The sequence below is a fragment of the Mesoplodon mirus genome (genome assembly GCF_964341445.2).
Source record: "Mesoplodon mirus genome assembly, chromosome: 1".
Taxonomy (NCBI): Eukaryota; Metazoa; Chordata; class Mammalia; order Artiodactyla; family Ziphiidae; genus Mesoplodon; species Mesoplodon mirus.
In genome coordinates, this window is record NC_138976.1 from 20,486,493 (window position 1) to 20,513,307 (window position 26,815).

The 26,815-nt window shown below is 50.5% G+C and overlaps 1 protein-coding gene across 16 annotated transcripts in view; it reads right to left on the reverse strand.

Annotated features, from left to right (window-relative positions):
* Window positions 1-26,815, reverse strand: part of RGS3 (regulator of G protein signaling 3) — a 160,276-nt gene that overhangs the window by 31,780 nt on the left and 101,681 nt on the right. For 3 of the 16 annotated variants that reach the window (XM_082613117.1, XM_082613104.1, XM_082613108.1), the window contains one exon: window positions 20,730-23,873. The exons of 10 other annotated variants lie outside the window; for them this stretch is intronic. In XM_082613117.1, coding sequence (XP_082469243.1) covers window positions 23,766-23,873 — 108 coding nt within the window. In that variant the 3' untranslated portion in view covers window positions 20,730-23,765. Of the gene's footprint in view, window positions 1-2,975; window positions 3,064-3,187; window positions 3,233-3,839; window positions 3,860-20,729; window positions 23,874-26,815 lie in introns of those variants that run through there. 3 more of the 16 variants (XM_082613107.1, XM_082613106.1, XM_082613105.1) reach the window with 3 other exon arrangements.

The window sequence follows — 26,815 nt, forward strand, 5'->3', positions numbered from 1 at the left end:
AGTGGCTCCAGCCTCTCCAGGCTGAGCCGGCTGAGCCATAAGCAGCCTCTTTATCCCTCGGAGGAATGACGGTTTTCCCTGAGCAATGACATCTTGGAAACGGCCTGGCTCCACAAACAACAACAAACCTCCCGGCCTCAGCCCAGGCTCCAGCTTGCAAGAGAAGGCTTCTGACCAGAAGGGCCTGAGGAACAGGCTGGGGGCCGCTTCCCTGAGAAGCTGGACCCTGGCCTTGACCGATGACTCTTGGAACCCAGGAAGAGGAGAGGGTCTGCAGAGAATGGAAGATTCTCTGGATGCCTGGAAGGAGCCGGGCAATACCTGGTCCAGTCCCTGGTTGCCCCAAAGGGGAAACTGAGCCAGAGAAAAAAGCAGATTTGCCTGAGATCATCCAGTGAGCAGGCACCAGACTGTGCCTCAGTCTCCAGCCTGTTGGCCAGGCCAGGGCTTTCTCTACTGTACACGCTGCTTTTTCAGAGGAGAGCCGGGCTCTAGCTAGTAAATGCAGGGGTCCTGGAAAGGAATGTGTCACTAAGGGAGTCCCCAAAAAGGGAGCATCAAGGTGAAAGCCAAGTACTCTGAGTCATCCAGCTGGTGTGATGGAGAGAAATCTGGGTGGGGGACCCGGAGACCTGGGTTCTTGTCCCTGCTGTGCTACTGAGTCACACAGAACCTCGGGCAAATCCTTCCTTTCCTGACTCAGTCCCGTATCTGTCCAGAAGGCAAACAGACTCAGCTATTCTAGGGCCTTGGGAGACTGAACGGGAAGAGGCTCTCAGAGCCCCTAGGAACCCAGTGGGGTGTGGGCATTCCCTCCTCAGCTGCGCCTCTTCTTGGGGAGCCAGGCAGACCACTGGCTGAGAACCGCACGTTCCCCCAACCCTCCAATCCACCACCCTGGTTGGCACCATCCCAACAGGGCCCAATCTGAGCTCCAAGCTGCTGCAGTCTGTGCAAAGGACCGGGAGCATTGCATTCAAACCAGCTGGGGCTGCCCCTTCCACCGTCTGCGGCCCAGGCCATGGGGTGGACACCACACCACCCGGCCCAGCAGGATCCCAGCTCAGCTTTCCCTGTGGCCTCAGCCAGGCTGAAGCCAAGGTTCTCCCTGCCTTGTCTCCTATCAAAAATCCCATACCCCAACCCCTTTGCTCTGTGGAAGCAACCCTGCCATGAAGAAACTAGGACCCTTCCAAAGGGACTCCTCACCAGGCCTCAAGCTGGTAGTGCCCACTGTCTGCCAGGCAGAGCTAGGAGATGGGTAGAAAGAGCTGACTTGGACGTCAGAGCTTGTCCTCAAGAAAACCCATCTGAGCCCTTTCCTATCATGCCCCAGGCCCCAGGCTGGGCCCTTGGGACCAAGGGATGAGTAAGGCTCAAATCCCACATAAATAAGACATGAAGCAACCACAGTGGGTACCACCACCAAGGGACAGACAGATTCTAACTGCAGTATTTGCTCTAGTCATGGAAGTCTGGGTAGGATTAAGACCTGGAGAGAAGAGAAGAGATGGGCTTTCCAGGCAGCGGGAACAGCATGTGCAAAGGCAAGAAGGCTAGGGGCTGGGGTGGTTTCACTGATACCAGATACTTATAATCAGAAGCCCCATCGACGATCTCTGGTTCAAAGAGACTCCCCAACAGGGGGTCACTCACCTCAGCTGCCTCCATCTTCACCATCCCCCTGCTGCAGCAGATGCCAGCCCGGGCCTGGAGCAGGCCCTGCTGTGGAACTTCACTCCCCGAAGGGCCCGCCCTGGGCTAAGCCTTGCCACGTGCTAGGGCTGGCGAAGAGGGGAGGTGCCCCTTGGCTGGGCGTGGAGGACTCAAGCGGCCCTGGTGGAAACTTTGACTATGGCCGCAGTGCCCTGGCTGGGATCCCACAGGCCCTGACGGGTCAGACAGTGCAGCTCCTTCCTTCCAGGAGATATACCCACTCCAGCCACCTCGAGAGGGGAGCCAGATAGCCCCCAGCCGTGAGGCCTGAGGGCAGCAAGATGCTGCAAGTTTTTGGTGAGGGGCCCAGTGGCCCTGTACTTAGCTAGGCACCTCAAGCCAGGAGCGCCAGATTCAGAGCTGAGCTCAGGGTAACGGCACCCACATATCCTGTCCTCACTGTTCCAGGAGACAGATGTCCTCCACCCTGGTCCTGGCCAGAGAGACCTGCTGTGTGAACTTGGGTACAGCCCCTCCCCTCTCTGGACCTGGGCTTTCCTCAGCCCTGAGGTCCCAGGGCGCGAGGGTTCTTCTTGGACACCCCACGACAAGTGTAGAGATGTGAGGCCTCCAAGTTGATAAAAGAATTGGCCTCTGTCTGCTTACAGCGGCTTGCTGTGTGGGGTGAGCAGGTCCCTAACAATTATCCCCCTCCTTACGGGTCTCAGCAGGAGCCAAAGGAGCAGGTGCAAGACCTTTCCCAAGAGGCTCAGGAGGCAGAGTATCTCTGCTTGTACTTCCAGTGAACATTACAGCCAAAGCCGCAGGGATCAGATGCAACCCCACCCCCAGTCCAGCCCCCGAGACCACCTCCTTCCCCTCACGGAACTAGGCAGGAACAGCCATCCTGGTGCCTCGTGTGTGGTCAGCATCCCTGACAAGATCGCCAGCACCGCTGGCTGAGCGCTCGCTCCCTATGCAGTGGTCCGACTTCTGCTCACCAAACATTCATTTCCCTCAGAAAGAAAAGCTAGCTGACCAGCCTTGAAGTGGGAGCAGCACACAGCGGAAGCATGCCCCTAGCCCTGCAGGCTCCCACCCACCCACTCCGAGACAGACAGACAGACAAGCGCGCACGCACACACACACACACACACACACACACACACAGCTATCTCAGAGCAGAACACACATGGTTTGGTTGCAACATGCCTACCGATGGCTGCCCTGGGGAAGAAACAATAGAAACAGGGGCACGGGGTGGCCTGGACAAGAGCCCCCCGCCCGCCATACACACACCCTGGCACCAAGGCACCTACCCAGCACACTCCGGCAGGGACCCGGGGACTCCTGGCTGCCGCTGCTGCCTGCCCGCCCGCCCGCCCGCCCGGGTCTCCGCCCAGCTCCTCCCGCTGGCCGGTGGCGGCGGGGCGGGCGGGCAGGCAGCTGTGGCAGCTCCTGGTGGCGCGTCAAGCGGCTGCCTTCCGCAGACAGAGCTCCTTTGTGTCAGCAGGGCTATTCACGGACTTACCCAAGGTCCCCAGGGGAGCGATACCTGCCGGGAAAAGCCGAACCAAATGACCAGGTTCCCCCTCCCACATCTAGGTAGCGTTTTCAAAACCCTTGCATCACTTGTCCCTCCTCCTCTTCCTCTTCCTCCAGCGCCCTTCCCAAACACACACCCTGTCCAGCCCGCTGCCGCCACTCTGGAGAGAGGTTGGACTTCTTTCTTCCATCAAATAGAAAACTCTGTAGTTTCCCAAGACACTTTCATCTGAAAAGGAGCCCGGGATGTCTCGAGGAAGAGTCCTCGGCCGCCCTGTCCTTCAGCCTGCGAGGGGCCCGGGCGGCTCCTGGGTTACAGGCTCACACGCGCCAGCCCTGGCTCCCCTGCCATCAGTCCCCAGACCCGGGGCTGGCCCCCCGGAGTGCCGCTCTGGAGGGAGAGGCATCCATGGCTCACAGCAGCGTTCCCTGGCACTGGGATTCCCAGCCCGCTGCTCCCCCACACACATCCCGAGGGCTCCCCCAGCTGGGGCAGCGCGACCCCACTGGCCACAGCTCCGGCTCTCCGGCAGGACCAGGACGGAGCCAATCATGGAAACCTCCCGGCGCCCTCCCACCCCCACATTGCTCTCTTCCCAGTGGGCGGCTGCAATTTAACCCAGGGTCCTGCAACCTACCGCACCGACTCCAAGAATGCCACCGCCCCCGACGCCGGGGGAGCGGCTGCTTCAGTCATCTCCCAGCAGTACCATCAGCGCAGCCCAACACACGTTTTTATTTGGCACTTTTGTGTGTCAAATCCGGGCAAGCAGAGATGGACAGAGAGCCTGGGGCTTCCTCCCCGCAGGACGGTGGCTGCGAGGAGCACGTTACAACAGCCCAAGAGTCAGGATCACAAGTGAAGGAGAGGTCCCTAACAGAGGGACCGTGGGGGCAGAGGAAGAACACTGGACTGGGAGGCAAGGGTCCCCAGCTCAGGTTCCAGCTCCAGCCCTGGTTGACTGGGTGCACTGAGCAAGTCCCTGCCCATCTCTGAGCCTAGATTTCCTCATCTGTAAAATGGGGCTGACAACCCTTGACCTACGCACCTGAGGGGTTACCAGAGGATCAGTGGTCCCGGCCCAGGCACTATTTTGAGAGTTTGGCCTTCGTTAATTCATTGAATCCTCATCGGCACTTTGTGAGGCAGGTACTAGTATTACCCTATTTGCAGATGAAGAATCCAGCGTAGGGAAGGGTAGTGGAAGCTGCCCACAGCTTGCTGTTTGAAGACCAGTAGGATTTGAAGACCGGTAGGTCCAACTCCAGGGTGCCCACTCGAAACCACTGTGCAGCCCCACAGGAAGCTGTCTTGCCAGCGCAAAGCTGTTTGATGCTGAGGCTATGGCTGCTGCAGTTGGTTGTCTGATGTCAACAAACACACCCTGGGGCTAGCCTGGGGCTCAGGTCAGGGGTGTCTGTCCCATAGCCAGTTCCAACCTGAACATGCTTACCACCCAAGTGGCAGGCAACCTGGATGTCAGCCCAGGAAAAAATGGGGCAGGAGGAGCCCCTATCCTCCTTTCCCACCTCACCCTGCCTTGGCCACCCTAGGCTGAAGTGCTGTTCCTCTGCCTCTTAGTCTCCCTGTACTAGTCTCAAAGTCTCTGAATGTCTGTGTCTGCCTGCCTCCTTGACCCTGTCTCTGACTCTCTATTCCTGTCTCTCTCACACATACCAGCATGTTCACGCATGCTGACATAAGAAAACATCCTTTATTAGGGTCAACTCGGAACAGCCCTCATCTGAGCTGGGCACTTATGCACTCCAATCAGCACTTTGCCTTGTCCCTGGGGGCAGAGCCCAGGCAGTCCTTGCAGGGCCCAAGAACCCTCCAGACTGGAAGGCTGTCATCCTGCAGGTTCCTGGGAAGCAGGGCCCATTCTCGTCCTGGGAAACTAAGGAGGTGAGTCTCAGGAGATGGCCAGTTCCAATGGGAGGCTGATAGTTCCCAGGGTGGAATTTCTGGTGCTTAGGATAAGATTCCTTAGGGTGGAGAGCCTGAATATAGGGTTCCTTGAGATGAGAGAAGTCCCTGAGTTCAGCTGAGTCTTCACCTCTCCATCAACAAACAGTTTCGGAGCACCAACTACATGCCAGGTTCTGTGCTGGGCCCTGGGGATGCGGTGGAGAACAGGCAGAAAGGGGCCCTGCACTCACCAAGCCGACAGCTTAGTGATGGAGACAGACATCAGGCTCACAGTCAGACTAGCCAGCCCATCATTAGACACTGTGCCAAAGCAGCCCTGCCAACCCAGGGCACTGAGTCCAGAATAGATCCAGAATGCATTCATCAATACTCTGGACCACAAGGATAATGAGGAAAGGGCACAGCAGTTCAGTGTCCCGAGACCCAGGAGCAGGCCAGGCCAGGCTAGGAGAGCATCTAGTGCCTGGGGAGCCCAGGTGGCCACTGCCCACTGCCTCTCCATAGTTCCAGACACAAATCAACGGAAGCATGTGGACCCTCCCAGTGTACAGCCTGGGGCAGGATGGGAGAGTCACTGTCAGTCAGGCTATCTAAGCCGAAAGGGCCCTTGGAGATCTTTCACTCTATAAATATTCCCTATTTACAGCTAGAGAAACTGAGGCCCAGAGAGAGTTAGTGACTTTACCAAGGAAACAGAGCAACTGAGAGGCAGGGCTGGGACCAGAGCTTGCTAACTGCCAGTCCAGTGCTCCTTCTGTTGCACCCCAATGCTTCTCAGACCTACGTAAATGATGGTGCTATTCAGTACAGGAGGATTTGGGATCTAGGGAACAGCGAGATCCAGGTGGCCCACAGGCCACAGGATCAGCACCTGGGCCCTCAGAGCCTGGGCCCCATTTATTGATCTCCATATTTTATTTAACAAAAACTTATTTGACAGTACGTGTCAGCACTGTTCAGAGCACTTCCCAATTACTGACTCATGAAATCTTCATAACCCTATCAGATATGATGTCTACTGTCCCCATTTTACAGATAGTTAAACAGAGGCGGAGAGATAATGAAACCTGCTCAAGGTCACCGGTAAGTGCACAGCTACGGATCAAACCCAATCCACTATCCGCTGTGCCCTGCACCACTGCACAGGGCGGCCATGGAACAGAGCCCTCCAGCTACATACTGAGAAGCCAGTTGGCTAAACAGCCCAGCCATGCAGGCAAACGTCTCACTGTTCAGGCAAGCTGGCAGCAGCTTCCAGAGCTAGGACCAGGGAGGGTTAGCAGGGAGCCAGTGTATGTGCACCTCCCATTTTAAGAGAAGCAGCACCCCCAGGCAGAGCTCAAGGCTCCAGAGAGGCCCCTAGGGAGATGCAGCAGCAGCAAGATACAGCCCAGACACCCCGGACAGGCCGTTCCCTGCAGCTGCACCGCAGCAAGGCTCTGTCTGTCTTCCCTCACTTCCTCCACTGTGTTAAGCCTGGTCTGCTCGGAATTGTGTCCGCAAGACCCCATCATGAACCCTGCACAGATAGAAACCCACCCACCTTCCTTCCCCGTGCAGACTCCACCTGGGGGAGACTGAGCCTTGGCAATACCCTCCTCAAAAAAAGGAGGGTACCTGCCAAAAGCTATTTAATGAGCTTCCCTGTCCTGGCTTCTGATCTAAAGTCCACTGGGATTTTATTCCAGGGTAGGGAGGAGAGTTATGCCACTATGGCAGAAACTGGGCACAAAGCCAGGGAGGTGTGGTCCCAGGAATTCCAGAGCTTATGACAGACTAAGACCCCCCCCAGCCCCCACCAGCAGCTGCTCAGGCTTTCACTGCCTTGGACAATGAAAGGGCCAGGCCTGTGCTTGGGTGATGGGGGTAATGAAAGCCAGGGCCGGGACACACTGGCCCCGCCTTCCACAGAGCCCTGCCCCTGCCCCACCCTGTTACAGAAGAGGGCAAAGGCCCTGGGCGGCCCAGGGGAACTGTGGAAGTATCTGCATATGCCCCTCCAGCCCAAGCTTTGAATCTGCTAACCCACTTAGGAAGTTCTGGGCCTAAGACTCATTGGGTCTTACAGCCTTGGTTTTGGGGTCTATAGTCTCCATGCAGAAATGCCATCCCCACAGAAGAGTGGGCCAAGAAACATTTATTGGTTATTTCAATAACTACTGAATCCCTATTATGTGCTGGAGCCTGTACTCGGAACTATGGACACAGGCAGGGAAGCAGCCTGCTCCTGGGATCTGACTTGGAGGGTGGGCACAGCTGACTCTGGTGTTGATGCTTAATCAGGAACTGTCCTGCCATGTTCTGGCCTCTATGCCCCTGACAGCAGGACAAGGGACACAGTCTCCCACCGCTTGCTAAGGGCATGCTCCTGGCTCTTCCTGGGGGCACTTGCCTTGTTCTCGGGGGCACATGCTGCAAGTGGAGTGCAGGTGAGCAGGACAGAGCAGGCATCCATCCTCAGGTTTAAACCCAGGGAGAGTTTTGGCCTGTAGTCTGCAGAACCCAGGGCAGGTCCCTTCCCCCTTACTGGTCTCAGTCTTCCATCCCTAAAATGAGGCCAGAGATGGGTGTCCAGTAGCGCCCCAGTTTCACTCCTCCCCTTCAAGAGTCAGTCCCAGGCCCCACGAGGTCCTCTCACTAAAGGATTAGGTTCTGTCAGTGGTATTTAGAAAGAGCACAGACTTTGCAGCCTAAAAAAATCTGAGTGTGAGTCATCTTTGGCAAGTCACTTTAATGTCTCTGAGTCTCGATTTGCTCATCTGTAAAATGGGGCTATTACCATCTGCCTCAATGGGCCCTGCGGAAGACTAAATGAGACAGTGCACATGGAGGGCCTGTTGCTGTGTTGTCATTGTTGCTGCTATCATCTGTCAAAGGACAGAATTGATCTTGAGTGGGTTGGTGAAAAGAGTAATGTTAGGACTTCCCTGGTGGCGCAGTGGTTAAGAATCCACCTGCCAGTGCAGGGGACACGGGTTTGAGCCCTGGTCCAGGAAGATCCCACATGCCGCCGAGCAACTAAGCCCATGTGCCACAACTACTGGGCCTGCACTCTAGAGCCCACGAGCCACAACTACGGAAGCCCGCACACCTACAGCCCATGCTCCACAACAAGAGAAGCCACTGCAACGAGAAGCCCACACACCACAACGAAGAGTAGCCCCTGCTCACTGCAACTAGAGGAAGCCCGCATGCAGCAACGAAGACCCAACACAGCCATAAATAAATAAATTTATTTTTTTTAAAAAAGAGTAATGTTAAATGTGAAAATATCTGTTGAGGGTATAATAGATGAGAGCCTAACATGGTGCCCAGTTCTACTAATAGCTGATAATCACTAACATTTATTGAGCAACAGGCTACTATCATCATCCCCATCCTACAGATGGGAAAACTAAGGTACAGAAAGGTTGCATGGCAAAGGCAATGGCAAAATAGGCAGCATGGCACCAAGGTGTATGCTCTTAAGCTGTATGCCCTGCCATAATTCATGTTCCCCAAATGTCTCCGCCCTTGACATGTGCCTCTTCCTCAGCAACTTCAGGCAGCAAGGACAGTCCCCAATCTGCTCATGGGAACTGCATCTCCCAACAACAGCCAGGGGAAGCCCACATGCAGCAAAAGCCAGTAGACAAAAGTCCTCCCGGAGAGCCGGTCCTGAGAACCATTGCTGGCCTGGGGCATGCATCACAGCCACCAAGCATCAGCCTGACCTTGGGTGCTGCAGTGGCACAGGATGGCCAAGAGCCACGACCATCTCCTTTCCTGGCTCCAGTCCAACCAGCCACTCACTGGCCTGGGATTTCAGGCTTTTGGGAGCAATCCTCGACCCAATGTGCTTGTACCAGCTCCAGGGTCAGGCCGTCCTGACTACTGGAGTTCCTGGGAAGTGTTCGGCATAGATGTGGAGGTCAGCCCTGTGACCTTGGCCGCTAAATGCAGTTCATCCCCAGACTCCCCCCGAGTTCACCCCTTGCTTGGACTGTTGGGCCTGAGGCCGGGTGACCAAAACAGAGGGTCAGCAGATGAAAGACTTGACTCAAATACTGGCTTTGCTGCTGTTTTCTGCAGGACCTGGGGCGAGGCCAGTCCCCTCCTTGGGCCTCAATTTCCCTGTCTCTAAAATGGGTGCTAGGGTTGGACGAGATCAGTGCCACCCAGCACGTGGTCTGCAGGATGCACTGGTCCATGAACTGCTTGTTACTGGTTTACAACAAGATAAGCAGAAAAATCAAGAGTGTTTGGAAACTTCTGTAGCAACTTGACATTGCCATGACATCCAAGTGCAAGACAATGGACTGGTCTGACTGAATACTTATAAGGCTAGTTCGGGTGCTGTCAAACCAGCATGAGATATCATATACAGTGTGTGTTTTAACAAAAGTATAAGGCTCTTCACCGCAGGTGATTTAAGAAGCCCTGGTCAAAAATGTCCTTGTTTCTAAGAGAACTCACTAACTAGGTCTCTAACACAGCACTCACACCCGCAGTGGGACTCATGATCCAAGTGTTTCCCTCTCCACTGCTCCCAGCTCAGAGAATGGCACCACCAATCACCTGTTTGCCTGAACCAGACTCATGGGCATCATCCCTATCCCAAACTCTCCCCCCATCTAATATTAATCACCAGATCTCGCAGATCCCACGTCCTCCACACCACGCGGATCTCTCATCTCTCGATCCCTGCTGCCTGCACCCTAGTCCCAGGCACCAGCACCTCTTCCCAGGGTGAGGGCAACAGCCTCCTAACCGCTCCCTACCTCTCGCCTTGCCATCCTCTACGCCGTTCTCGTCAACAAGGCTGTGAGCTTTCTATGACACACATCGAACACAGAGCTCCCAGCGCCCCAGGATAAAGTTCAGACTCCTTACACAGCCTCTCGGACCCTGAACACTCCTCCAACTCACCTCGTGCTTCCTTTTCCCCTCCCTCATGCCCCCACGCACACTGGTCTACCTTAAGGTCCTCACCTAGAGTGATCCTTCCTACATCCCAGCTCCTGCCCCTTGCCTCACGTCTCTGAGCAGATCCTCCCAGTAGGTGCCCTCACTGGGCCTTCTGTCACAAATGTCATCTTTTCATTATATATTGTTCATACTTGGTTGGGGTCTGTCTTTCCTCCAATTGTCCTCTACCACACTAGACTATTAATTAGCCCTATGGAGATGAGAACTATGTTGGTTGATGAACCACAAAGTAGAGGACATTTGCCTGGCCAGCTTCCATCTGTGCTTCTTTGCCATCTGAGGAACCACCGGTCCTTCCCTCACTCTCAAACCAGGTGATTCACGTGGAACTGACCCATCTCCCACTCCAGGGATGGCCATGTGACCCAGGCCACAGCCAGTCACTTTATCCCATCCTATTGTCTTCAGTGACTGGGATAGGCACATGATCCAGCTTGAACCAATAAGACTCAGACCCAGGATTATTGCTGAAATGATTGAGGGAGTCAAACTGCAAGGCCTTCATCCTGGTATTTCTGGCAACTATCTGCCATCACTAAGGGAGTGAGCCAACACATAAGCAGGTAGAGCCAAGAGATAGAGCGGGTGAAGCCAGTTCTTGGTGATATTGCTCAAGGTCTTGAATCCAGCTATGCCCGAAGGCTACCCTCCTAAATCCAATAAATTCCATTTCTTGGCTGAAGCTAATTTGAGTTGGATTCTTGTCACTTGCAACGGGAAGATTCTTGCCTAACGTGTGCTGAATCACCAGTGTTTAGCACAGTGTCTGACATACAATAGGTACTCTGGAATTATTTTTTCATTCATGCAGTCATTCAACAAACATTCAGCAGTGAGAAGGTGACCGGGTCTGCTTTATAGGAAGAATCATCTTGGCTGCTGTTTAGAGAGGTGAACTAAAGGAACAGGAGTAGGAACCAGGAGATCTACCAGGAGACCATGCAGTAGTACCAGGGACAGAGATGAGGCCTGAAGAGCATGGCTGACCAGAGGGAAAACGGGGGAGGGGAAGATTCCCAATTCTGAATTCACTAGAGAACCTCTGATGATCTCTGCTCCTCAGTTTCTCAAGCTCTTTCAGCTCCTTCATTCTAGCATCCCTATGTTTTCTCCTACTGCTTATAGAGTCCCTAGCTGTCAACATTCAAATGTTCACTGAAGGGTATTGAGGTCAGGGTCAGGGTCAGGGTCAAGATTGGAGGTTGGTTCTGACAGGCAGGGAGTATAGCGCAGTAGCTAAGAACCCAGGTTCTGAAGCCAGATGCCTGGGTTTGGATCATGGACTACACCTCCTAGCTGTGAGACCTTGTACAGTCTATTTAACCTCTCTGTTCCTTTGTTTTTTTTCACCTATAAAATGGGAATAATAACAACAGTGTTAAGAAGATCACATATTACAGTAGAAGGAAAGTACATTTGATAAATATTAGGTGGCATTATTATTATTATTTGTAGTAGGAAATCCAAAAAGAGGAAATTTTAAAACATAGAAAATAAATTATTCCAAAAATCAGTAAAAAATTTCCCTGAACTAAGGGAAGACTTGGGTCTTCAGACCAAAAAGGCTTACCTAGTTAGTACCAGGAAAAATTACCAAAAGAGAGCAAACAACTAGAAATAATCTGGGGAAATTTCTAAATTCCAAAGATTAGAAAGAGAAATTCTGCTTGCTTCCATAAAGAAACTTTAGAGAATCAGGTGAGTACGGCACTTCTCACAACACCAAATGCTGGGACAACAGAGCCTTTCTCTCAGGTTTCTGGGGGAGAAGGACTGTTAACCTAGAATTCACTACTCAGGCAGAAGATGACTCAAACATGAGGGCAAATATTTGCAGACTTACAAAGACTAAGAAAGTATGCCACCCACAGATCCTTTCTGAAAAATTTACTCAAGAAAGCTCTCCAGACCAAAATGAATCAAAATCCAGAAGTCAAGAATAAGATGCTGTGGGATACAGGAGACTGGCAAGCAATGAAGCCAGAAACATTTATACACTTAACTACGGATGACATAATTGATAAGTTAAATGCAATTTTAAGTAAATGATTCTCAAAATGCAATAGAACTAATGTTTAAGAATAATAACAATCAGAAATAAAATTTCAGATGATTTCAGCAATACCTAGGAGTCATGGAGAAGAGCAAAGAGAAGTATGGGCCAGCTGACATGCTTATTATGGGTTGTAGGACATGAGGACATGTTATTATAGATCTGGTGTCATTCTTTTTTGTTTTTTTTTTTAACATCTTTATTGGAGTATAATTGCTTTACAATGGTGTGTTAGTTTCTGCTTTATAACAAAATAAATCAGCTATACATATACATATATCCCCATATCTCTTCCCTCTTGCGTCTCCCTCCCACCCTCCCTATCCCACCCCTCCAGGCGGTCACAAAGCACCGAGCTGATCTCCCTGTGTTATGCAGCTGCTTCCTGCTAGCTACTTGTTTTACGTTTGGTACTGTATATATGTCCATGCCACTCTCTCACTTCGTCCCAGCTTACCCTTCCCCTTCCCGTGTCCTCAAGTCCATTCTCTAAGTCTGCGTCTTTATTCCTGTCTTGCCCCCTAGGTTCTTCAGAACCATTTTATTTTAGTTTAGTTTAGTTTAGTTTATTTAGATTCCATATATATGTGTTAGCATACGGTATTTGTTTTTCTCTTTCTGACTTACTTCACTCTGTATGATTGACTCTAGGTCCATCCACCTCACTACAAATAACTCAATTTCATTTCTTTTTATGGTTGAGTAATATTCCATTGTATATATGTGCCACGTCTTCTTTATCCATTCATCTGTCGATGGACACTTAGGTTGCTTCCATGTCCTGGCTATTGTAAATAGAGCTGCAATGAGCATTTTGGTACATGACTCTTTTTGAATTATGGTTTTCTCAGGGTATATGCCCAGTAGTGGGATTGCTGGGTCATATGGTAGTTCTATTTTTAGTTTTTTAAGGAACCTCCACACTGTTCTCCATAGTGGCTGTATCAATTTACATTCCCACCAACAGTGCAAGAGGGTTCCCTTTTCTCCACACCCTTTCCAGCATTTATTGTTTGTAGATGTTTTTTGGTGTCATTCTTGATATTGAAATACATCGGTGAAAAAGATATGGGTAAAATTACCAGCAGACTAGAATTAGGGTGTGTAACTTCAGAGGAAATTTTACAGAAGAATAATGAGAAGTTAGCCTTGGGATATTTAATACTACTAAAACATATTATGAAGCTACAGTGATTAAGTCTCAGTATGATGTAGAAATAGACGAATAAATGAGGGAAACAAGCGAATTCAAAAATCAACCCACCAATGTGTGGAAATTTGGTCTATGATAAATGAGTAAAGGAAGGATAACTCAAAAAAATAGGGAAGAGATATGGGGACATACATAGACATATAACTGATTCACTTTGTTATAAAGCAGAAACTAACACACCACCGTAAAGCAATTATACTCCAATAAAGATGTTAAAAAAAAATAAAAGAACAAATATGTGAGAACAGATTCTTTTTAAAAAAGAGTAATGAGAGGATACTTATCCTAACATAATGTAAAAGCACTGGAGCAAATACCTGTTTGGAAAGAATGAAAAGCATTTTTGCTCATACCATATACCAAAGTAAATTCCAGATAGACTAAATGTTAAAAGTTGAAAAATAAAACCATAAAGTTCAAGGTGTGGGGGGAAGTGAATATTGTATAACCCTGGGGTGGATACCACAACACTAAAGGCAAAATAATATTTTTTTAATTTATAAATATGATATTAGTCATCAGAAAAACACAATTCAAAACCACCATGAGATGCTATTTCACACCCACTAGGATGGCTATGATTTTAAAGAAACAGGAAAATAACAAGTGTTAGAGAGAATGTGGAGAAATCGGAATACTTGTACGCTGATGGTGGGAAGGTAAAATCATGAAGCTACTTTGGAAAAGATTCTAGCAGTTCCTCAGAAAGTTAAAAAGAGTTACCATTTGATCCAGGAATTCTACTCCTATGTATATACTCAAAAGAAATGAAAACATACATCCACACAAAAACTTGTACACAAACATTTATGGCAGCATTATTCATAATAGCCCAAAGGTGGAAACAACCCAAAGATTCATCAGCAGATGACTGAATAAATAAAATGTGGTATAGCCATACAATGGAATATTATTCCACCGTAAGAGGAATAAGGTCCTGATACATGCTACAACATGGATAAACCTTGAAAACCTCATGCTAAATGAAGGAAGCCAGTCACAAAAGACTTAATATTACATGATTCCATTTATAGGAAATGTCCAGAACAAATCTACAGAGACAGAAAGTGGATTAGTGGTTGTGTAGGTCTGGAGGAGATGGGGGAATGGGTGGGTGATAGCTAAAGGGTATGGTTTCTTTTGGAAATAATGAAAATGTTCTAAAATTGACTGTAGTGATGGTTGCACAAGTCTGTAAATATACTAAAAAACCACTGAGTTGTACACTTTAAAAGGATAATTTGTGAATAATACTTCAATAAAGCTGCCACCAAAGCAATTTACAGATATGACTACCTATAAATCAGAAACATCTATAGTTTTAAAAAATAAAAGGTTAATATACAAATATCCTTATTTTATAAAGAGCTCTTGTGAATTAATAAGCTATAAACAGCCCAACAGAAAAATGGGCAAAAGATCTGAACAAGCTGCTCACAAAAGAGGTAATGTAAATAACTGAAAGGCATATAAACATCCAACATCTCTAGTACTCAAAGAAATGAACCTACTAAAAAATGTAACAACGCACAGTGTTGGTGAGTGTGTGGGGAAATGGTCTCTTACCCAGACTGTATCAATTTGCTTGGGACTGAGGGGTTTCCCAGGAAGCAAGAATTTCCATGTTAAAAAGGGAGAGTCTGGGGCAAAGCAGGATGAATTGGTCAATCTTAACTGGGATTATAAGTTGGTACAATCATTCTGGAGAGTAATTTGGCAATAGGTATCAAGAGCCTTTTTTACAAATATATACCCTTTCATCTGGAAATTCTAGTACCAGGAATTTATTCTAACAAAATGTTCATTTATCAACAAGTATTTGTGGTGGGTCAAAGACGTACACTGGATGCTGGGGATACAGCTATGAAGATTTTTATCTCAGGTTTTTGTAACAATGAAACATTGGCAACAACCTAAATGTTGACCTAGTGGAGATTTTTTAAAATAAAACCTGTTTCATCTACACAATGAAATACTCTATAGGCACTAAAAATGATGTTGTAGAAGCACATTTATTGACATAGAAACGTGGATGCACTACATTGTTAAATGGAAAAAAGCAACTTAGAAAACTGTGTGCATGGGCAACCCCAATTTGCAATTTGTTTATACACACAAATGTATATGTGTGTATAAACAAATGCCTGAGAGGATACACCCCAAAATGTTAACAGTGGTTATCTCTGGGTGTTGGGATTAAGGGTGAACATTTCCTTCTCCCGTTTCAACTGTACTAAAATGTTTTCTTCATAATAAACATGAATTACTTTTGTAACAATACAACAAAAGTCAACTGCATGCAAAAAAAAAACAAAAAAAAACCCTACACCTGCCATGCCCTCATGGGTGGAGGGCCAAGGAAGGGGGCTGCAGAGTCAAGCACATGTTCACAATTGATCTAGCAATAACAGCTGCCACTAAGCACAGTCATCCCTTGGTATCCTGTGTGGTGGGAGGTGGGTGGTTCCAGGACCCCCAGCAGATACCAAAATCCAGGGACGCTCAAGTCACTTATATGAAATGGCATAGTATTTGCACAGAACCTACACACATCCCTCCCATATACTTTAAATCATCTCTAGATTACCTATAATACTAATACAATGTAAATGCCATGCAAATAGCTGTACGACGGAAATACTATGTAAATAGTCGCCAGCTCAGCAAATTCAAGTTTGGCTTTTTGGAACTTTCTGGAATGTTTTTTTTTTCCCCTATCTGCGGTTGGTTAAATCTGTGGAAGCGGAACCCGCAGATACAGAGGGCTGTCTGTACCTACTACATACCAGGCACTTTGCACAGACCATTCCCCTTACTCCTGAGGAGAACCCTGTGAGAGAGATGTCCTTGTCTCATTTGACAGAGGCTAGGTAACGTGCCAGTCATCCCACAGCTAGTGAGAAGCAGAGCTGGGATTTGAACCCTGGCCCGCCTACCTCTGAATCAGGCCCCTGCCTCTACCTTAGCTGCCCCTGCTTGTTCCTGGGGATGGGCAGAGAAAGGTCCCAAGCCACTAGGCCCTCTGTCCTGCAGGCTGGTTCTGTGCGGGTCCTTGCCCTCCCTCCCTGCAGACAGTCTAGGGGGGCGACAGAAGGACAAATCAGCAAGGGTGGGGACAACGGCAAGGGGAAGGCGTGGCGCTGGCAGGCCAGTTGGCTGAGGTCAGGGCTCAGGGCAGACCAGCCAGGGACTCCTCGCCTGCTGGGCGACATTCAGGAAGCCTAACCACATCCGGCCCCAGGAGTTCCCAGGCTCTGTGCGCTCCCAGTGGCAGGGAGAGAAAACCTCGCCCGGTCTGCTGCGGCCCTGCTAAAAGCAGGAGGAGAACAGCCTGCCGTCTGGGACCTCCCCCCTGGGCTGGGGACGGCTGGCCAGTCCTTTCCCCACTGCGGGCCTCCAGGGTCTCCTCTTCTGTGTGAGGAGGGGCCGTGAGGGCTGGTGGCTCCAGGACCCTCCCAGATCTACATTCTCTGAATCGACGGCGCTTCCTCACAGAGGGCCCCGCAGGAAGAGGAAGGGGGTGAGGCGTCCCACCCAGCTCCCGAAGGAGCCCCTTCCTCTTCCCCTCAGCTCCAATCCCACTACTATTTTTAGAACTGGGAGCATCTCCGACAGCCCTGCCCTGCTCAGAGCTCCAGGTAAAACACAGCAGCCCCATTCATTCCACTCCAGTGAGAACGCACGGGGAATTTATAGACAAGCCAGCCGCCTAGACAACCTCTTCCCACACCATTAGCAGGGCTATTTCTCACTATTTCCATTAGACAGCCCAAAGTGGTGACTTACTTTTCCTAATGACAACACAGCCGAGTGAGATGACGAGTGTCTCTAGGAGAGTCTGTGCCCCGCCCCATCCCCAACCTGGCAGACTCTTCAAAGGCCGCTGAAGAGGAGCGCTGAGCGGTGGGTCCTAGTTCCAACTCTGGCACCAACTACGTGCCCCTGGCCAAGTTCTTGCCCCTCTCTTGGTCTTGGTTTCTACAAATCAGCTTGTTAATCGATTGATCCTGGTGAGGGAGGGAGGAGGCTTTTCAGTTCCACACTCAAAGATTCTGTGGTTCTGTCAAAATTCTAGTCACTCGTGAAACAAATATTATATTCTCTGCTTTGTGGTGTGTGTTGAGCTGTATTCCCAAATCATCTGAGAGTTGATGACGGGTCTCAGAATGCGTTTTCCCATTGAAAATTGTGTTATAAATGGTGGTCAGCTTCCTAGGCTAGCCTACTGAACACTTAATTTTCTCCCACGAGGAGAAATAGCAGAAACCTATACTGTGATGGAATTTAACCAAAATGGAAAGTGACTAACATTTAAAAGACACTGTTTTAGAAAATTTACCCTGAGTAGTGTTTGAGCAAAAGAAGATATACATTAAAGGCAATGAAAAAGTCAGTGGCAACTTCTGGGGAAGAGTCTGAAGGAGACTTCTGACCACACTAGAAACTAAAGGCACTGCACACAGATTCTCACTACTTCCACTGAAAGTGAGCTTTATGCCATAGACCAGGAGTCCGATTAAAGAACATATGTGTATACCTGTATATGTGAAGTTAAAACAAGAGTCCAGTGAGCGGGAAAAAAGAAGGTCCAGGGGAAGATTCTAGGTTTGAAAGCTCCTTGCCACTTTCCCTGGGGCGAGCCTGAAGGAGGCACATTTGGGTGGGAGGAAGCAGGGATGTGCTTACAACCTGAGTGCCTGTGATGAGGACCCCTTCCTGTATAAGGTTCATACGTATACTTATTTGTCTCAAGTACATGATGAATATTAACCACGTACAACCTTTGCATATATTCACACACATACACTCTTGTTTCAATGTGAAGACCAAAATGTCTGATTTCTTTTTTCTTTTAACCTGTTATTAGAGTCCTGAGGCTTTGAAGATGACTCCTGGAGATCACCTAAATTCAACTCCCTCATCTTTCTTGGTAAAGAAACAAATGATCAGAGAGGTGAAGTAATTTGCCCAAAGTCACGCAGTGAATTACAAGCAAAATCAGTGTTTGAACCAAGATCTTCAGAATCCTACTCTGGTTTTCTCTGAAGCCAAGGAGCTCAGTGAGAAGGGAGCTCCACAAACCCAGGGAAGAGAACCATAGGAGCAGTTCTGGGTCTCAGAAGGGTCTCCTTCCCTCTGAGGATGCCCAGAAGTCAGCGTGGATATGGTGGCATCTATAACCCTGAAGTGAGTCTGGCCAGATTAGATTGCTTAAGACCAAGTGGGGATCCAGGCTCTGGTCTTACAAAGCCGAGGTGCAATGGAAAAAGCTCTGAGCCAAGAAAGTCAGGAGACCTGCGTTCTAGTCCTGGCTCTGCCACTACCTTGTCCCATGAACCTGGCCAGGTCACTTCCCCTTTTTGAGCCTCAGTTTCCTTGTCTAGATTCCAGAACGTGAGAGGCTTTCACTGTATGGCCCAATCCAATTCTACAACATCTACTGAGCACCTACCAAGGACCAGGCAGTAACAGAATTAGAAATAAATAAACCTTGACCTCCACTGGCTCCCAAGGAGCTCACGGTCTTGCAGGTGAGACATATCTGCCTAACTCACTGTGCTAAAGATGAACAAAATACTGTGGAATACAGAGGGGGAAGCAGTGACTTCTGATGCACGTCTGAGAAAGGTGTCTCAGGGGAGGCTTGAAGGCTGAGGACTGTATGTGTCAGGAACAGCAGAGGAGGGCAGGCAACATCAGGCAGAAGAAACAGCCTAAACACGAACATGCATGGGGAATTCAGAGAAGGAAAATAATCCAATACAGCCGAGCTGTGGGCACAAAGCAGGAGGGCAGAGGGCGAGCCTTAAGAAGCAGGCTGGGACTATGGCCTCCCACGATGGTCTTGAAGCGGGAAGTGTGACCGCTCAGCTTCCCCACCCCTCCCAGCTTGGATGGTCCGTGACTGCGGGAAAGTAGGAGAGCAGAGCACTCCAAAGCCAGTGCTCTGGAGCTGGGCACCCAGGTGCCAGTCCAAGCCACCCACTGGCTGTGTGACCTTGGGCAAGTTTCTCCTCAAAGACTCAGTGTCCTTACCTATATCAGTTGGGTATAATGAGAGTAAATGTGTAAGGACCACAAAGAACCTCACCAGGCTGTAGTGAGGATTAAAGAGACGATGTAGGTGAGGAGCCTGGCATTGCTCCAGGTTCACGGTCTAAGCGCTCACGTATACATTACCTACTGTTAGTATTCTGCTCTTAAACCAAGGATCTGGGAACAGTTTGGAGAACAGTGGCCCTATTCAGAGAAAGCCTTGAAGAAAGATGAGGTCAAGACAAGATAGAGGGTAAGGTTGTGCTATCTTCCTTAAGAACAAAAAAAGATAGCGAGATGACTGAGGCCAAGAGGAAGGTGGGAAGAAGGCAGTCTCTCCGCAGCCAGACGGGCAGCAAGGAGGGGAGGGCGGAGAGCTGGAGAGACTGGAAAACAGGTTTTTGGCGGGGGTGGGTGGGTTGGGGCGAGGGTGGCGGCGGGTGGAGAATATCTGAAATCTAGTCCATTGGACACCCAGTTACTTAGGGTTGAGATTCCAAGTCAGTCAACTGGCAAAATCTGGGCCCAAAACCTGGAGTAGGCTCTCTCCTCACCCTCAAGAGGGCAGAGGTCAAAGGCCTCCTTCCTGTACTCATGCTCAGTGCATCTGGGCCTGAACCTGAGCCATCCCTTTCTGCCTTCGGCCGCTGTTCATTGCGGCCAGGTACCCCAAGACTGTGATGCTGGTCCTCTTGAATGCCAGACTCAAAAGGGGGATGGGGTAACCCCACCATCCCAGTGCTGCTGAGAGCCTGTCTTCAGGACTTCCACCTTGTCTTTCACATCAGACCTCTTAAATCTTGTGTGAAGCTATTCATCTTTTTCAGCTTGGGCCACCCCTGGGCCATACGAACTCAAAGTTTATTCTCCACTGTGTAGAGAATAAGGCATCTCATTTTTATTAGTCCTAAAGCATCCCCTCTAGAGCTTAAAGGGCCACTATTTCTGCGTGCAGGATATCTTCCTCCTGGCTCTTCCTGGAGGAGATGATTGATTTCTCTTACTTCCACTCCTAAGAGGCAAACCTTTCATTTAGAAAGAGCAATGGATGAGGATGCAAGGCCTTGGCTTGAGGACTAGCTCGGTCTCTTACCAGTTATGTGACCTTGGATAAATCACTTAACTTCTCTGAGTCTTAGTCCCTTCCATTCATAAAACAAGGCTGCTGGGAGGTCTGAGGGAGATAATGCCTGGGGATCCCAGTTGCCATCTCTGAAGCCCATGCTCTCGCTGTAGGGAGCCCTCCCACATTGTGAAATTGCCTGCACCTTCAATCTGCAGAATGCTCTTGGTGCCGTGTATGAGAAATTCAGGCTTTGGTGGCAGAATTTATGAAAAAAGAATTTACGCTAAAGAATAAAAAAAAAAAAAAAGGCATACATAAATAAATGTCATCATTATTTCCAACAGGTTCCAACTCCCAAAGGGCCAAAGGACCCAAGCGGCAGAGACCAGAGCATGACTGCTTCCAGGAGGGACTGGGAGTTTCAACAGACCCAGAGCCTGAGACAATAAGAAAACAAAAAAATGGGATCAAAGGATGTGTGGGGAACTTAAAGAATCACTTTGTATTCAAATCGCACAGATGGCCTTTTCAACAATAAATGGTTGTGCTCCCATGCTCCCAGCTCGCCCTGAGACACACACCAAGACAATTGGCCCATCAGGAAAGAGACCATTGTGTGAGCTTCTTAGCGTGATTTATGTGGAGGGAGGGGCTCGGCCATGTTTCCCGTGATTATGACTCTCAAATGCGATTTCGATGCGTTCATCATCCTGGACGTCTGGGATGGACTGGGCCTCTGAGGAGCAGTGGCCACCCGGTCATATTTCATCTTCTCGAGCCCGTGGAGCCAAATTAATTGTCTCATCGATTTGAGAGGCAGGGCAGCAACGGCGCTGTGGCTCACGACAGTCACGGGGAAGATGGGTCCAGGGCTCTCCAGGAGCTGATGTCTGCTTTCCCAGCAGCCAGCCAGGCCTAGGACCCTGACGGAAGCTTCCGCTCCACTCAGCAGCTTGTTGGGACAAGCCAGAGGAAAGTGCTGTCCCCAGGGCTAAGTGCCATGTTCCGAGTCTCTGTTTCCCTGCTGCCAGAGCTCCCCCGTCCTCTGCACCTGTCTGGTGGACAGAGGTAGGTCCCCAGGTCCGGGAGAGAAAAGCTCGCTGTCTTCCCAGTCAGGCAATTCTCCTGTGCCTCACACTCCCCTTAATGTCATTTTGTAAGGGAGTCAAATGAAATCATGGTGCAGCTTGCTGTCTGTGCAGACTCAGCTGCTCAGCCACTCAGAATTAACCCTGCAGGCGGAGTCTCGGCTGATAGACACTGCGGATCCCTTGTCCCACTTCAGGCCCAGGCTATTCCCCTGCTGGGCAGGGCATTGGGATGATCCCCTGTTAGATTACTGATGCCACGCGTCTGATCTTTCCTAGGCTGGGAGGAGGGGTGATCCGTGGGAGGTAAGGGGCAAATCCTCTTCTGGGCCACCCTTCTTAGGGGTCAAGTAGCCAAAGCAGCTGAGCAAACTCACCAGGGCACAAGACCCCTCTCTAAAGACACGGAGAAGCTCTTAAAAGACACAACACGGAGTGTCCAAGCTCCAAGGGGACTTCTCTAAACTGAAGTCCAGCCTCTCTGACCCCCTTTCTATGCAAATGACCCTGATCCTACACATACCCTTTGTGTGTGAGCTATGTCTGCGCAGTTAGAGAAGGGTGTGAAAGCTGCCCAGCGCTGGGCTGCACCAGAAGGTGCAGCAGGCAGTGAGCGGGCTGAGCGCTAATCGCTGTCCCCATGTAGGCCTTTCGTCAGCCTCATGGCAGGACGGCCTCCTCTAAGCGTGCGAGCCTCACTTAGCCCCAGTCCCTGACCCTCAGGAACTCTGCAGAAAGCAAACCCAGTCAGTTTCCAGAAGGCTGTGTTCACAGGATGGAGGACAGCATAGGCCACCCCTGCTGAGGCTGGGGGGCTGTGAACTTGACCACCTTGGCCAGCTGAAGCACCCGTAGCTCCCAACTCCCAGGGACATTCTCAGAACTCAGCACTGGTCCCTACCTAGGCCTCACCAGGAGGGGGCTCTGTGACGAAGGCCCCATCCTTACTTGCATCCACTGAAAGAGTGAGACACGGTGGAGGATGAGGGTGAGAGTGGTGGAGGGACAGGAAACTCTCTCCTCATCGCAGAGCCTCCCCTACCCGAGGGTCTGGGCATTCAAATACCCGCCTCCCCAGACATCATCCAGGACGGGCCACCATCACCCATCACCTGGAGGACTGAAGGGACCCTCCCCCCCAAAAAAAACTGATCTCCTCACACCCACTTGGGCCCCTCCTTGGGTTCTCTCATCGTCTAGAAATGTCCCTGAGATTCTGTGACTCCCTTTCTCAAAAGCCTTCACTGGCTTCCCACTGTGTCTCAAATGCAATCAGTACAACATTAACCACCAAAGCCCTGTACGATCTGACCCCCACCTACTTGGTCTTCCCCCTCACTAAGCTCCAGCTCCAACGGCCTGGCCTCCGTTCCTCTAGCACGCCATGCTCCTTGCTATCTCAGGTACTCTTCGCAGGCTGTTCCATCTGTCTGGAAAATTCTTTCCAAAGGCCTTGACTGGCTAACTCCTTTCCTGGCTTAAAAGTTATGCTCTTCCCCTCTCCCACCCCACACCCACACACAGCAATCTCTAATAATATTCTCTCTTAAAGGAATCCTTTCTTTTCCTTCATAGATGATCACAGTGTGTAATCCCATGTGTGTGTGTGTGTGTGTGTGTGTGTGTGTGTTGGTGTTTATGTAATGCTCTCTCCCCTACTAAGACTGAAACCTTGATAAGAGCAGAGACCATATCCCTCTCATTCTCCATAGTATCTCCAGCTCCTAGCCCAGAACCTGGCATAAAGTAGACGCCCTAAAAATATCTGATGAATGAAGGAATGAATGCATGAGTTCAGATGAAAAATGAGTGAATGGGTGGAGATATCTTCTGGCAGCAGAGGATCTTGGCATTGTTCTCCGTCAGGGCTGACCTCTCCCAACTTCTCCTGCTGCCCCTGAGGCAGGCGCTGGAACCACCAGTAGCCCAGATGCTATTTCACCTCCTTCTTCCTTGTAGGGAATAAGCTTCTGGGTCTTCTCCATTTGGGACTTTCTGATCCAGTCTGCATCTGCCCACAGGGTCTCGCACACCACTGTGGTCCTTGTGACGCCAGTCCACACACCCGTGGGGCCACTCCCTTCAGATGACCCTAGTCCCACCATCTTGGTCCTCCGTTTTGGGTCCAGTTGAGGTGAGGTTACTGTGTGGTAGGGGATGCCCAAGAAAGGGTTAAGTTGCCAGAAGCAGAGTCCTGCCCTTGGGTTTGCTCAGCCAATCAGAGTCTGTCCTGATGAGGTAAAGCTTCTATCCTGGGTAGCATTGGTTGAGTTGGCCGGCCCCATCTCCTGCTGGAGAGAGCCATAAGGGTGCAGTTTCTGTGGAACCAGACAGAACTGGAATTAGCTCGCTGTCGACTCGGGCCAGGGCTGCCTGACTCCAGGACCTGCCCCTGCTGCTTTCTAAGGTGCTCAGATAGACCCTGGCATCTCCAGGGCCCCATCTCTAGCCGCCCTAGTGGAGATGACGAGGTGGCACACACCTTGGTGTCACACCTGGGAGAAGTCTTACAGCCAGAGCACACCCAGGAGGCCTCAGTTTCCCTGCCTGGTCCCAGGAATACAGCAGGTGGCTACCAGGAAGTGACACGGAGCAGTCGTTACATGTGCTCAAAGCGGCAGCATTCAGCTTCAATAAACAAGGTGACTAGATGAATCTTCCTATATAGACATAACTTTAATAATAATAATTCACAGAGTTCTTCTTGTGTGCCACTTTGCTAAGCACATTACATGAGTTTAATCCCCACGAGAACCCTGTTCATCCATCTACTTTACTGATGAAAATCTTGAGTCTCAGAGAGCCTCGGTGCCTTGCCTGAGGTCACAGAGCGGTAAGAGCTCATGCCTCCCATACCACTCGCTATGTTATTTTTGAACCGTCTGTTGGCATATCGGTCTCCACTGCTGGACCGCAATTTCCCAAGGAAAGAATATGACAGGTTCACCCGTGCATTCCCAGCACTGAGCTCAGAGTGCACCCCGAGAAAGGTCCATTGTCCAGGCCAGCGCTGTGCATGTGGTGGGAGCTCGTGGAGGTTCACTGACAATGAATGTACAGCCAAGAGCCCTCCACCCGCCCCCATAAAGGACCTAAACTAGTGTCTGGCCCAGAGCAGGCATTTATTTCTATATTTGATTGAATAACCAACACAATATGCATGTCTCTCCCTATTAGCTTAGCCTTAACAGCCACAGGTAGGACCACCTGTGAGTTATTCTAGATTAGCAGCATGGCAGCGTTCCCCACGGCAGGGAGTTTAGTAGAAGTTGTCCCAGGTGAAAGAAGACAGGTAGTTTCCCTCCAGGGATAGACGATGAAGCAAGAAAGGGGGCAGAATGCTGATGAGGAAGAATGGGGTGGTGAGAAAAAGGAAGCTGGGAGAGGAGAGGAAGCCGGCCACTTATTTCTACAGAAAGAGGGAGCACGCAGGCCCAGCTGGAGCAGCCTTCCACCTGCCGCGGTCAGCCAGGAGTAAGCCGGAGAAAGGCAGTGGAGCCCCAGAGATGGGATGCAGTCGGCTGCTGCCTGCCTCGTTGTGTCCTTGCCCCAGCCGGGACCCCAACACTGCAACCCAAGGTCACAGGCACCTCAGACACAGCACAGAAAGTCTATGTCTGCCCCTCTCCCCGGCCAGGAGGGGAGTAGACCTGGCCCCTAAGGGCGGTGCACTTCACAGGCAATCAAGTTATACAGAAATCTTGGAGAAGTGGACGACTCCAGGTCCTCAACTTTCATGAGAATCACAAAGCTTGAAGAGCTGCGAAGAGCCACCTGACCAATGCATAGATGGGACCGCCATGGCGGGAAGTGGTTGCCAAAGGTCACACAGCAGGGAGTGGCACACCTGCCTCTCTACTGTCTTTTGAATCCATCTTCCTCCAATTCCCTCTGTCTTTCCCCAGAAGCATTTCATGTTCAGGGCATATCACATTTATCATGTTTTGCAAATTGGGGAAGAACTTTTGCATTTTTTGAGATGTTTGAAGAATCCCACATTCCAAGTGTCAGCAAACACCGCTGAAAGGAACAGGGTTGAGAAGTGGCAGCACAGGAGTTTGGGGAGCTGCCTTGCAAAGCCCTCTTTCCCCAAAGAGGCACTGGAGTTGGGCAGACAAGGAGTGGCTTAGGCATCGGTTTCCATTCTGCAGCAGAAGGCGGAACAGTCTCAGAACAAAGAAAAGGCGTTTTAAAGAAAAAAAGGCACGCTCCTCAGTGAGGGCTCAAAACAGATTTCAGGCAGAAGTGTTCTGCTTGACCAAAGCAAGAAGCCAGTGTCCAAGCTCTGCTTGGCCTTCCCTCTTCTCTCCCCCCTGGAGGACAGCAAGCCTAGTAAAAGGGCTGTGGCCCAGCCCTTGGCAAGGAGGTTCATGGTCACCTCAGATGCAGCCAGGACCTGATGGAGCTGAGCGCAGGTGGATGGCCTGTGCCGGGTGGACAGCCACCTGGGCCCAGTGGTTAAGGTTTTTTTTTTGCTGAAGCACTCCTGGAACCATACGGGGCTGGAGAAAATCCTATTTACGGGAACTTCTCTCAGGAAGCATGCTGCAGGAATGAGCTGCTATGACTCTTCCAGTGGGTGTGAGGGGGCAGGGAAGGCTGGGCAGTGAGATCCCCAAGGGGCCTGCCTAACAAAAGTGGTTACTAAGTGCCTTTCAAGGAGCGCGGGCCAAGTGGGGTGTGCCAGCTGGGCAGGGCCCGCTCCCAGGTGAGGGGGCAATCCTGAGGCCGTCCCAGCGGTCGGGCCCTCCGTCTTTTCCCTCCTCACGCCCAACACAGAGCTTCTCCATTAAACACATGTTTAAAGAGTTTTGATTTGAAGACGCATCCAGCTGTTGCCTGCCCAGGCTGCCCATATATCTTGGCATGGCCCGGAAGCCAGGCCCCAAACCCTCGGGCCCTTCCAGGGTCAGTCAGCCAAGCCCTCAGCCCTGCGGCGACCGGCGCCAGAAACCCAGCCTACCTTCAGTCACTCAAACTGTCCCCCTCACCCCCCAACCGAAGGTGGAGAGACTCCCCAGGGCGTTGAGAAGGCTGTTGCCAACACTCTCCAGAGCCGGCAAACTCTGAAGCTGAGGCAGAAAGAACTTTTCCCCCAGATCGGGAGGAGCTAAGCCTAAAACACAAGAAAACTGAGGAACACAAGTGCAAGCGTGCCACAGCCCAGCGGCCACCCCAATGAGGAGGAAGTGGCCTAGTCTCTGATTGTGACCGACCCAGGATGAAGGGGGCCAGGCAGCCTACAGCCTTGGCAAGTCTC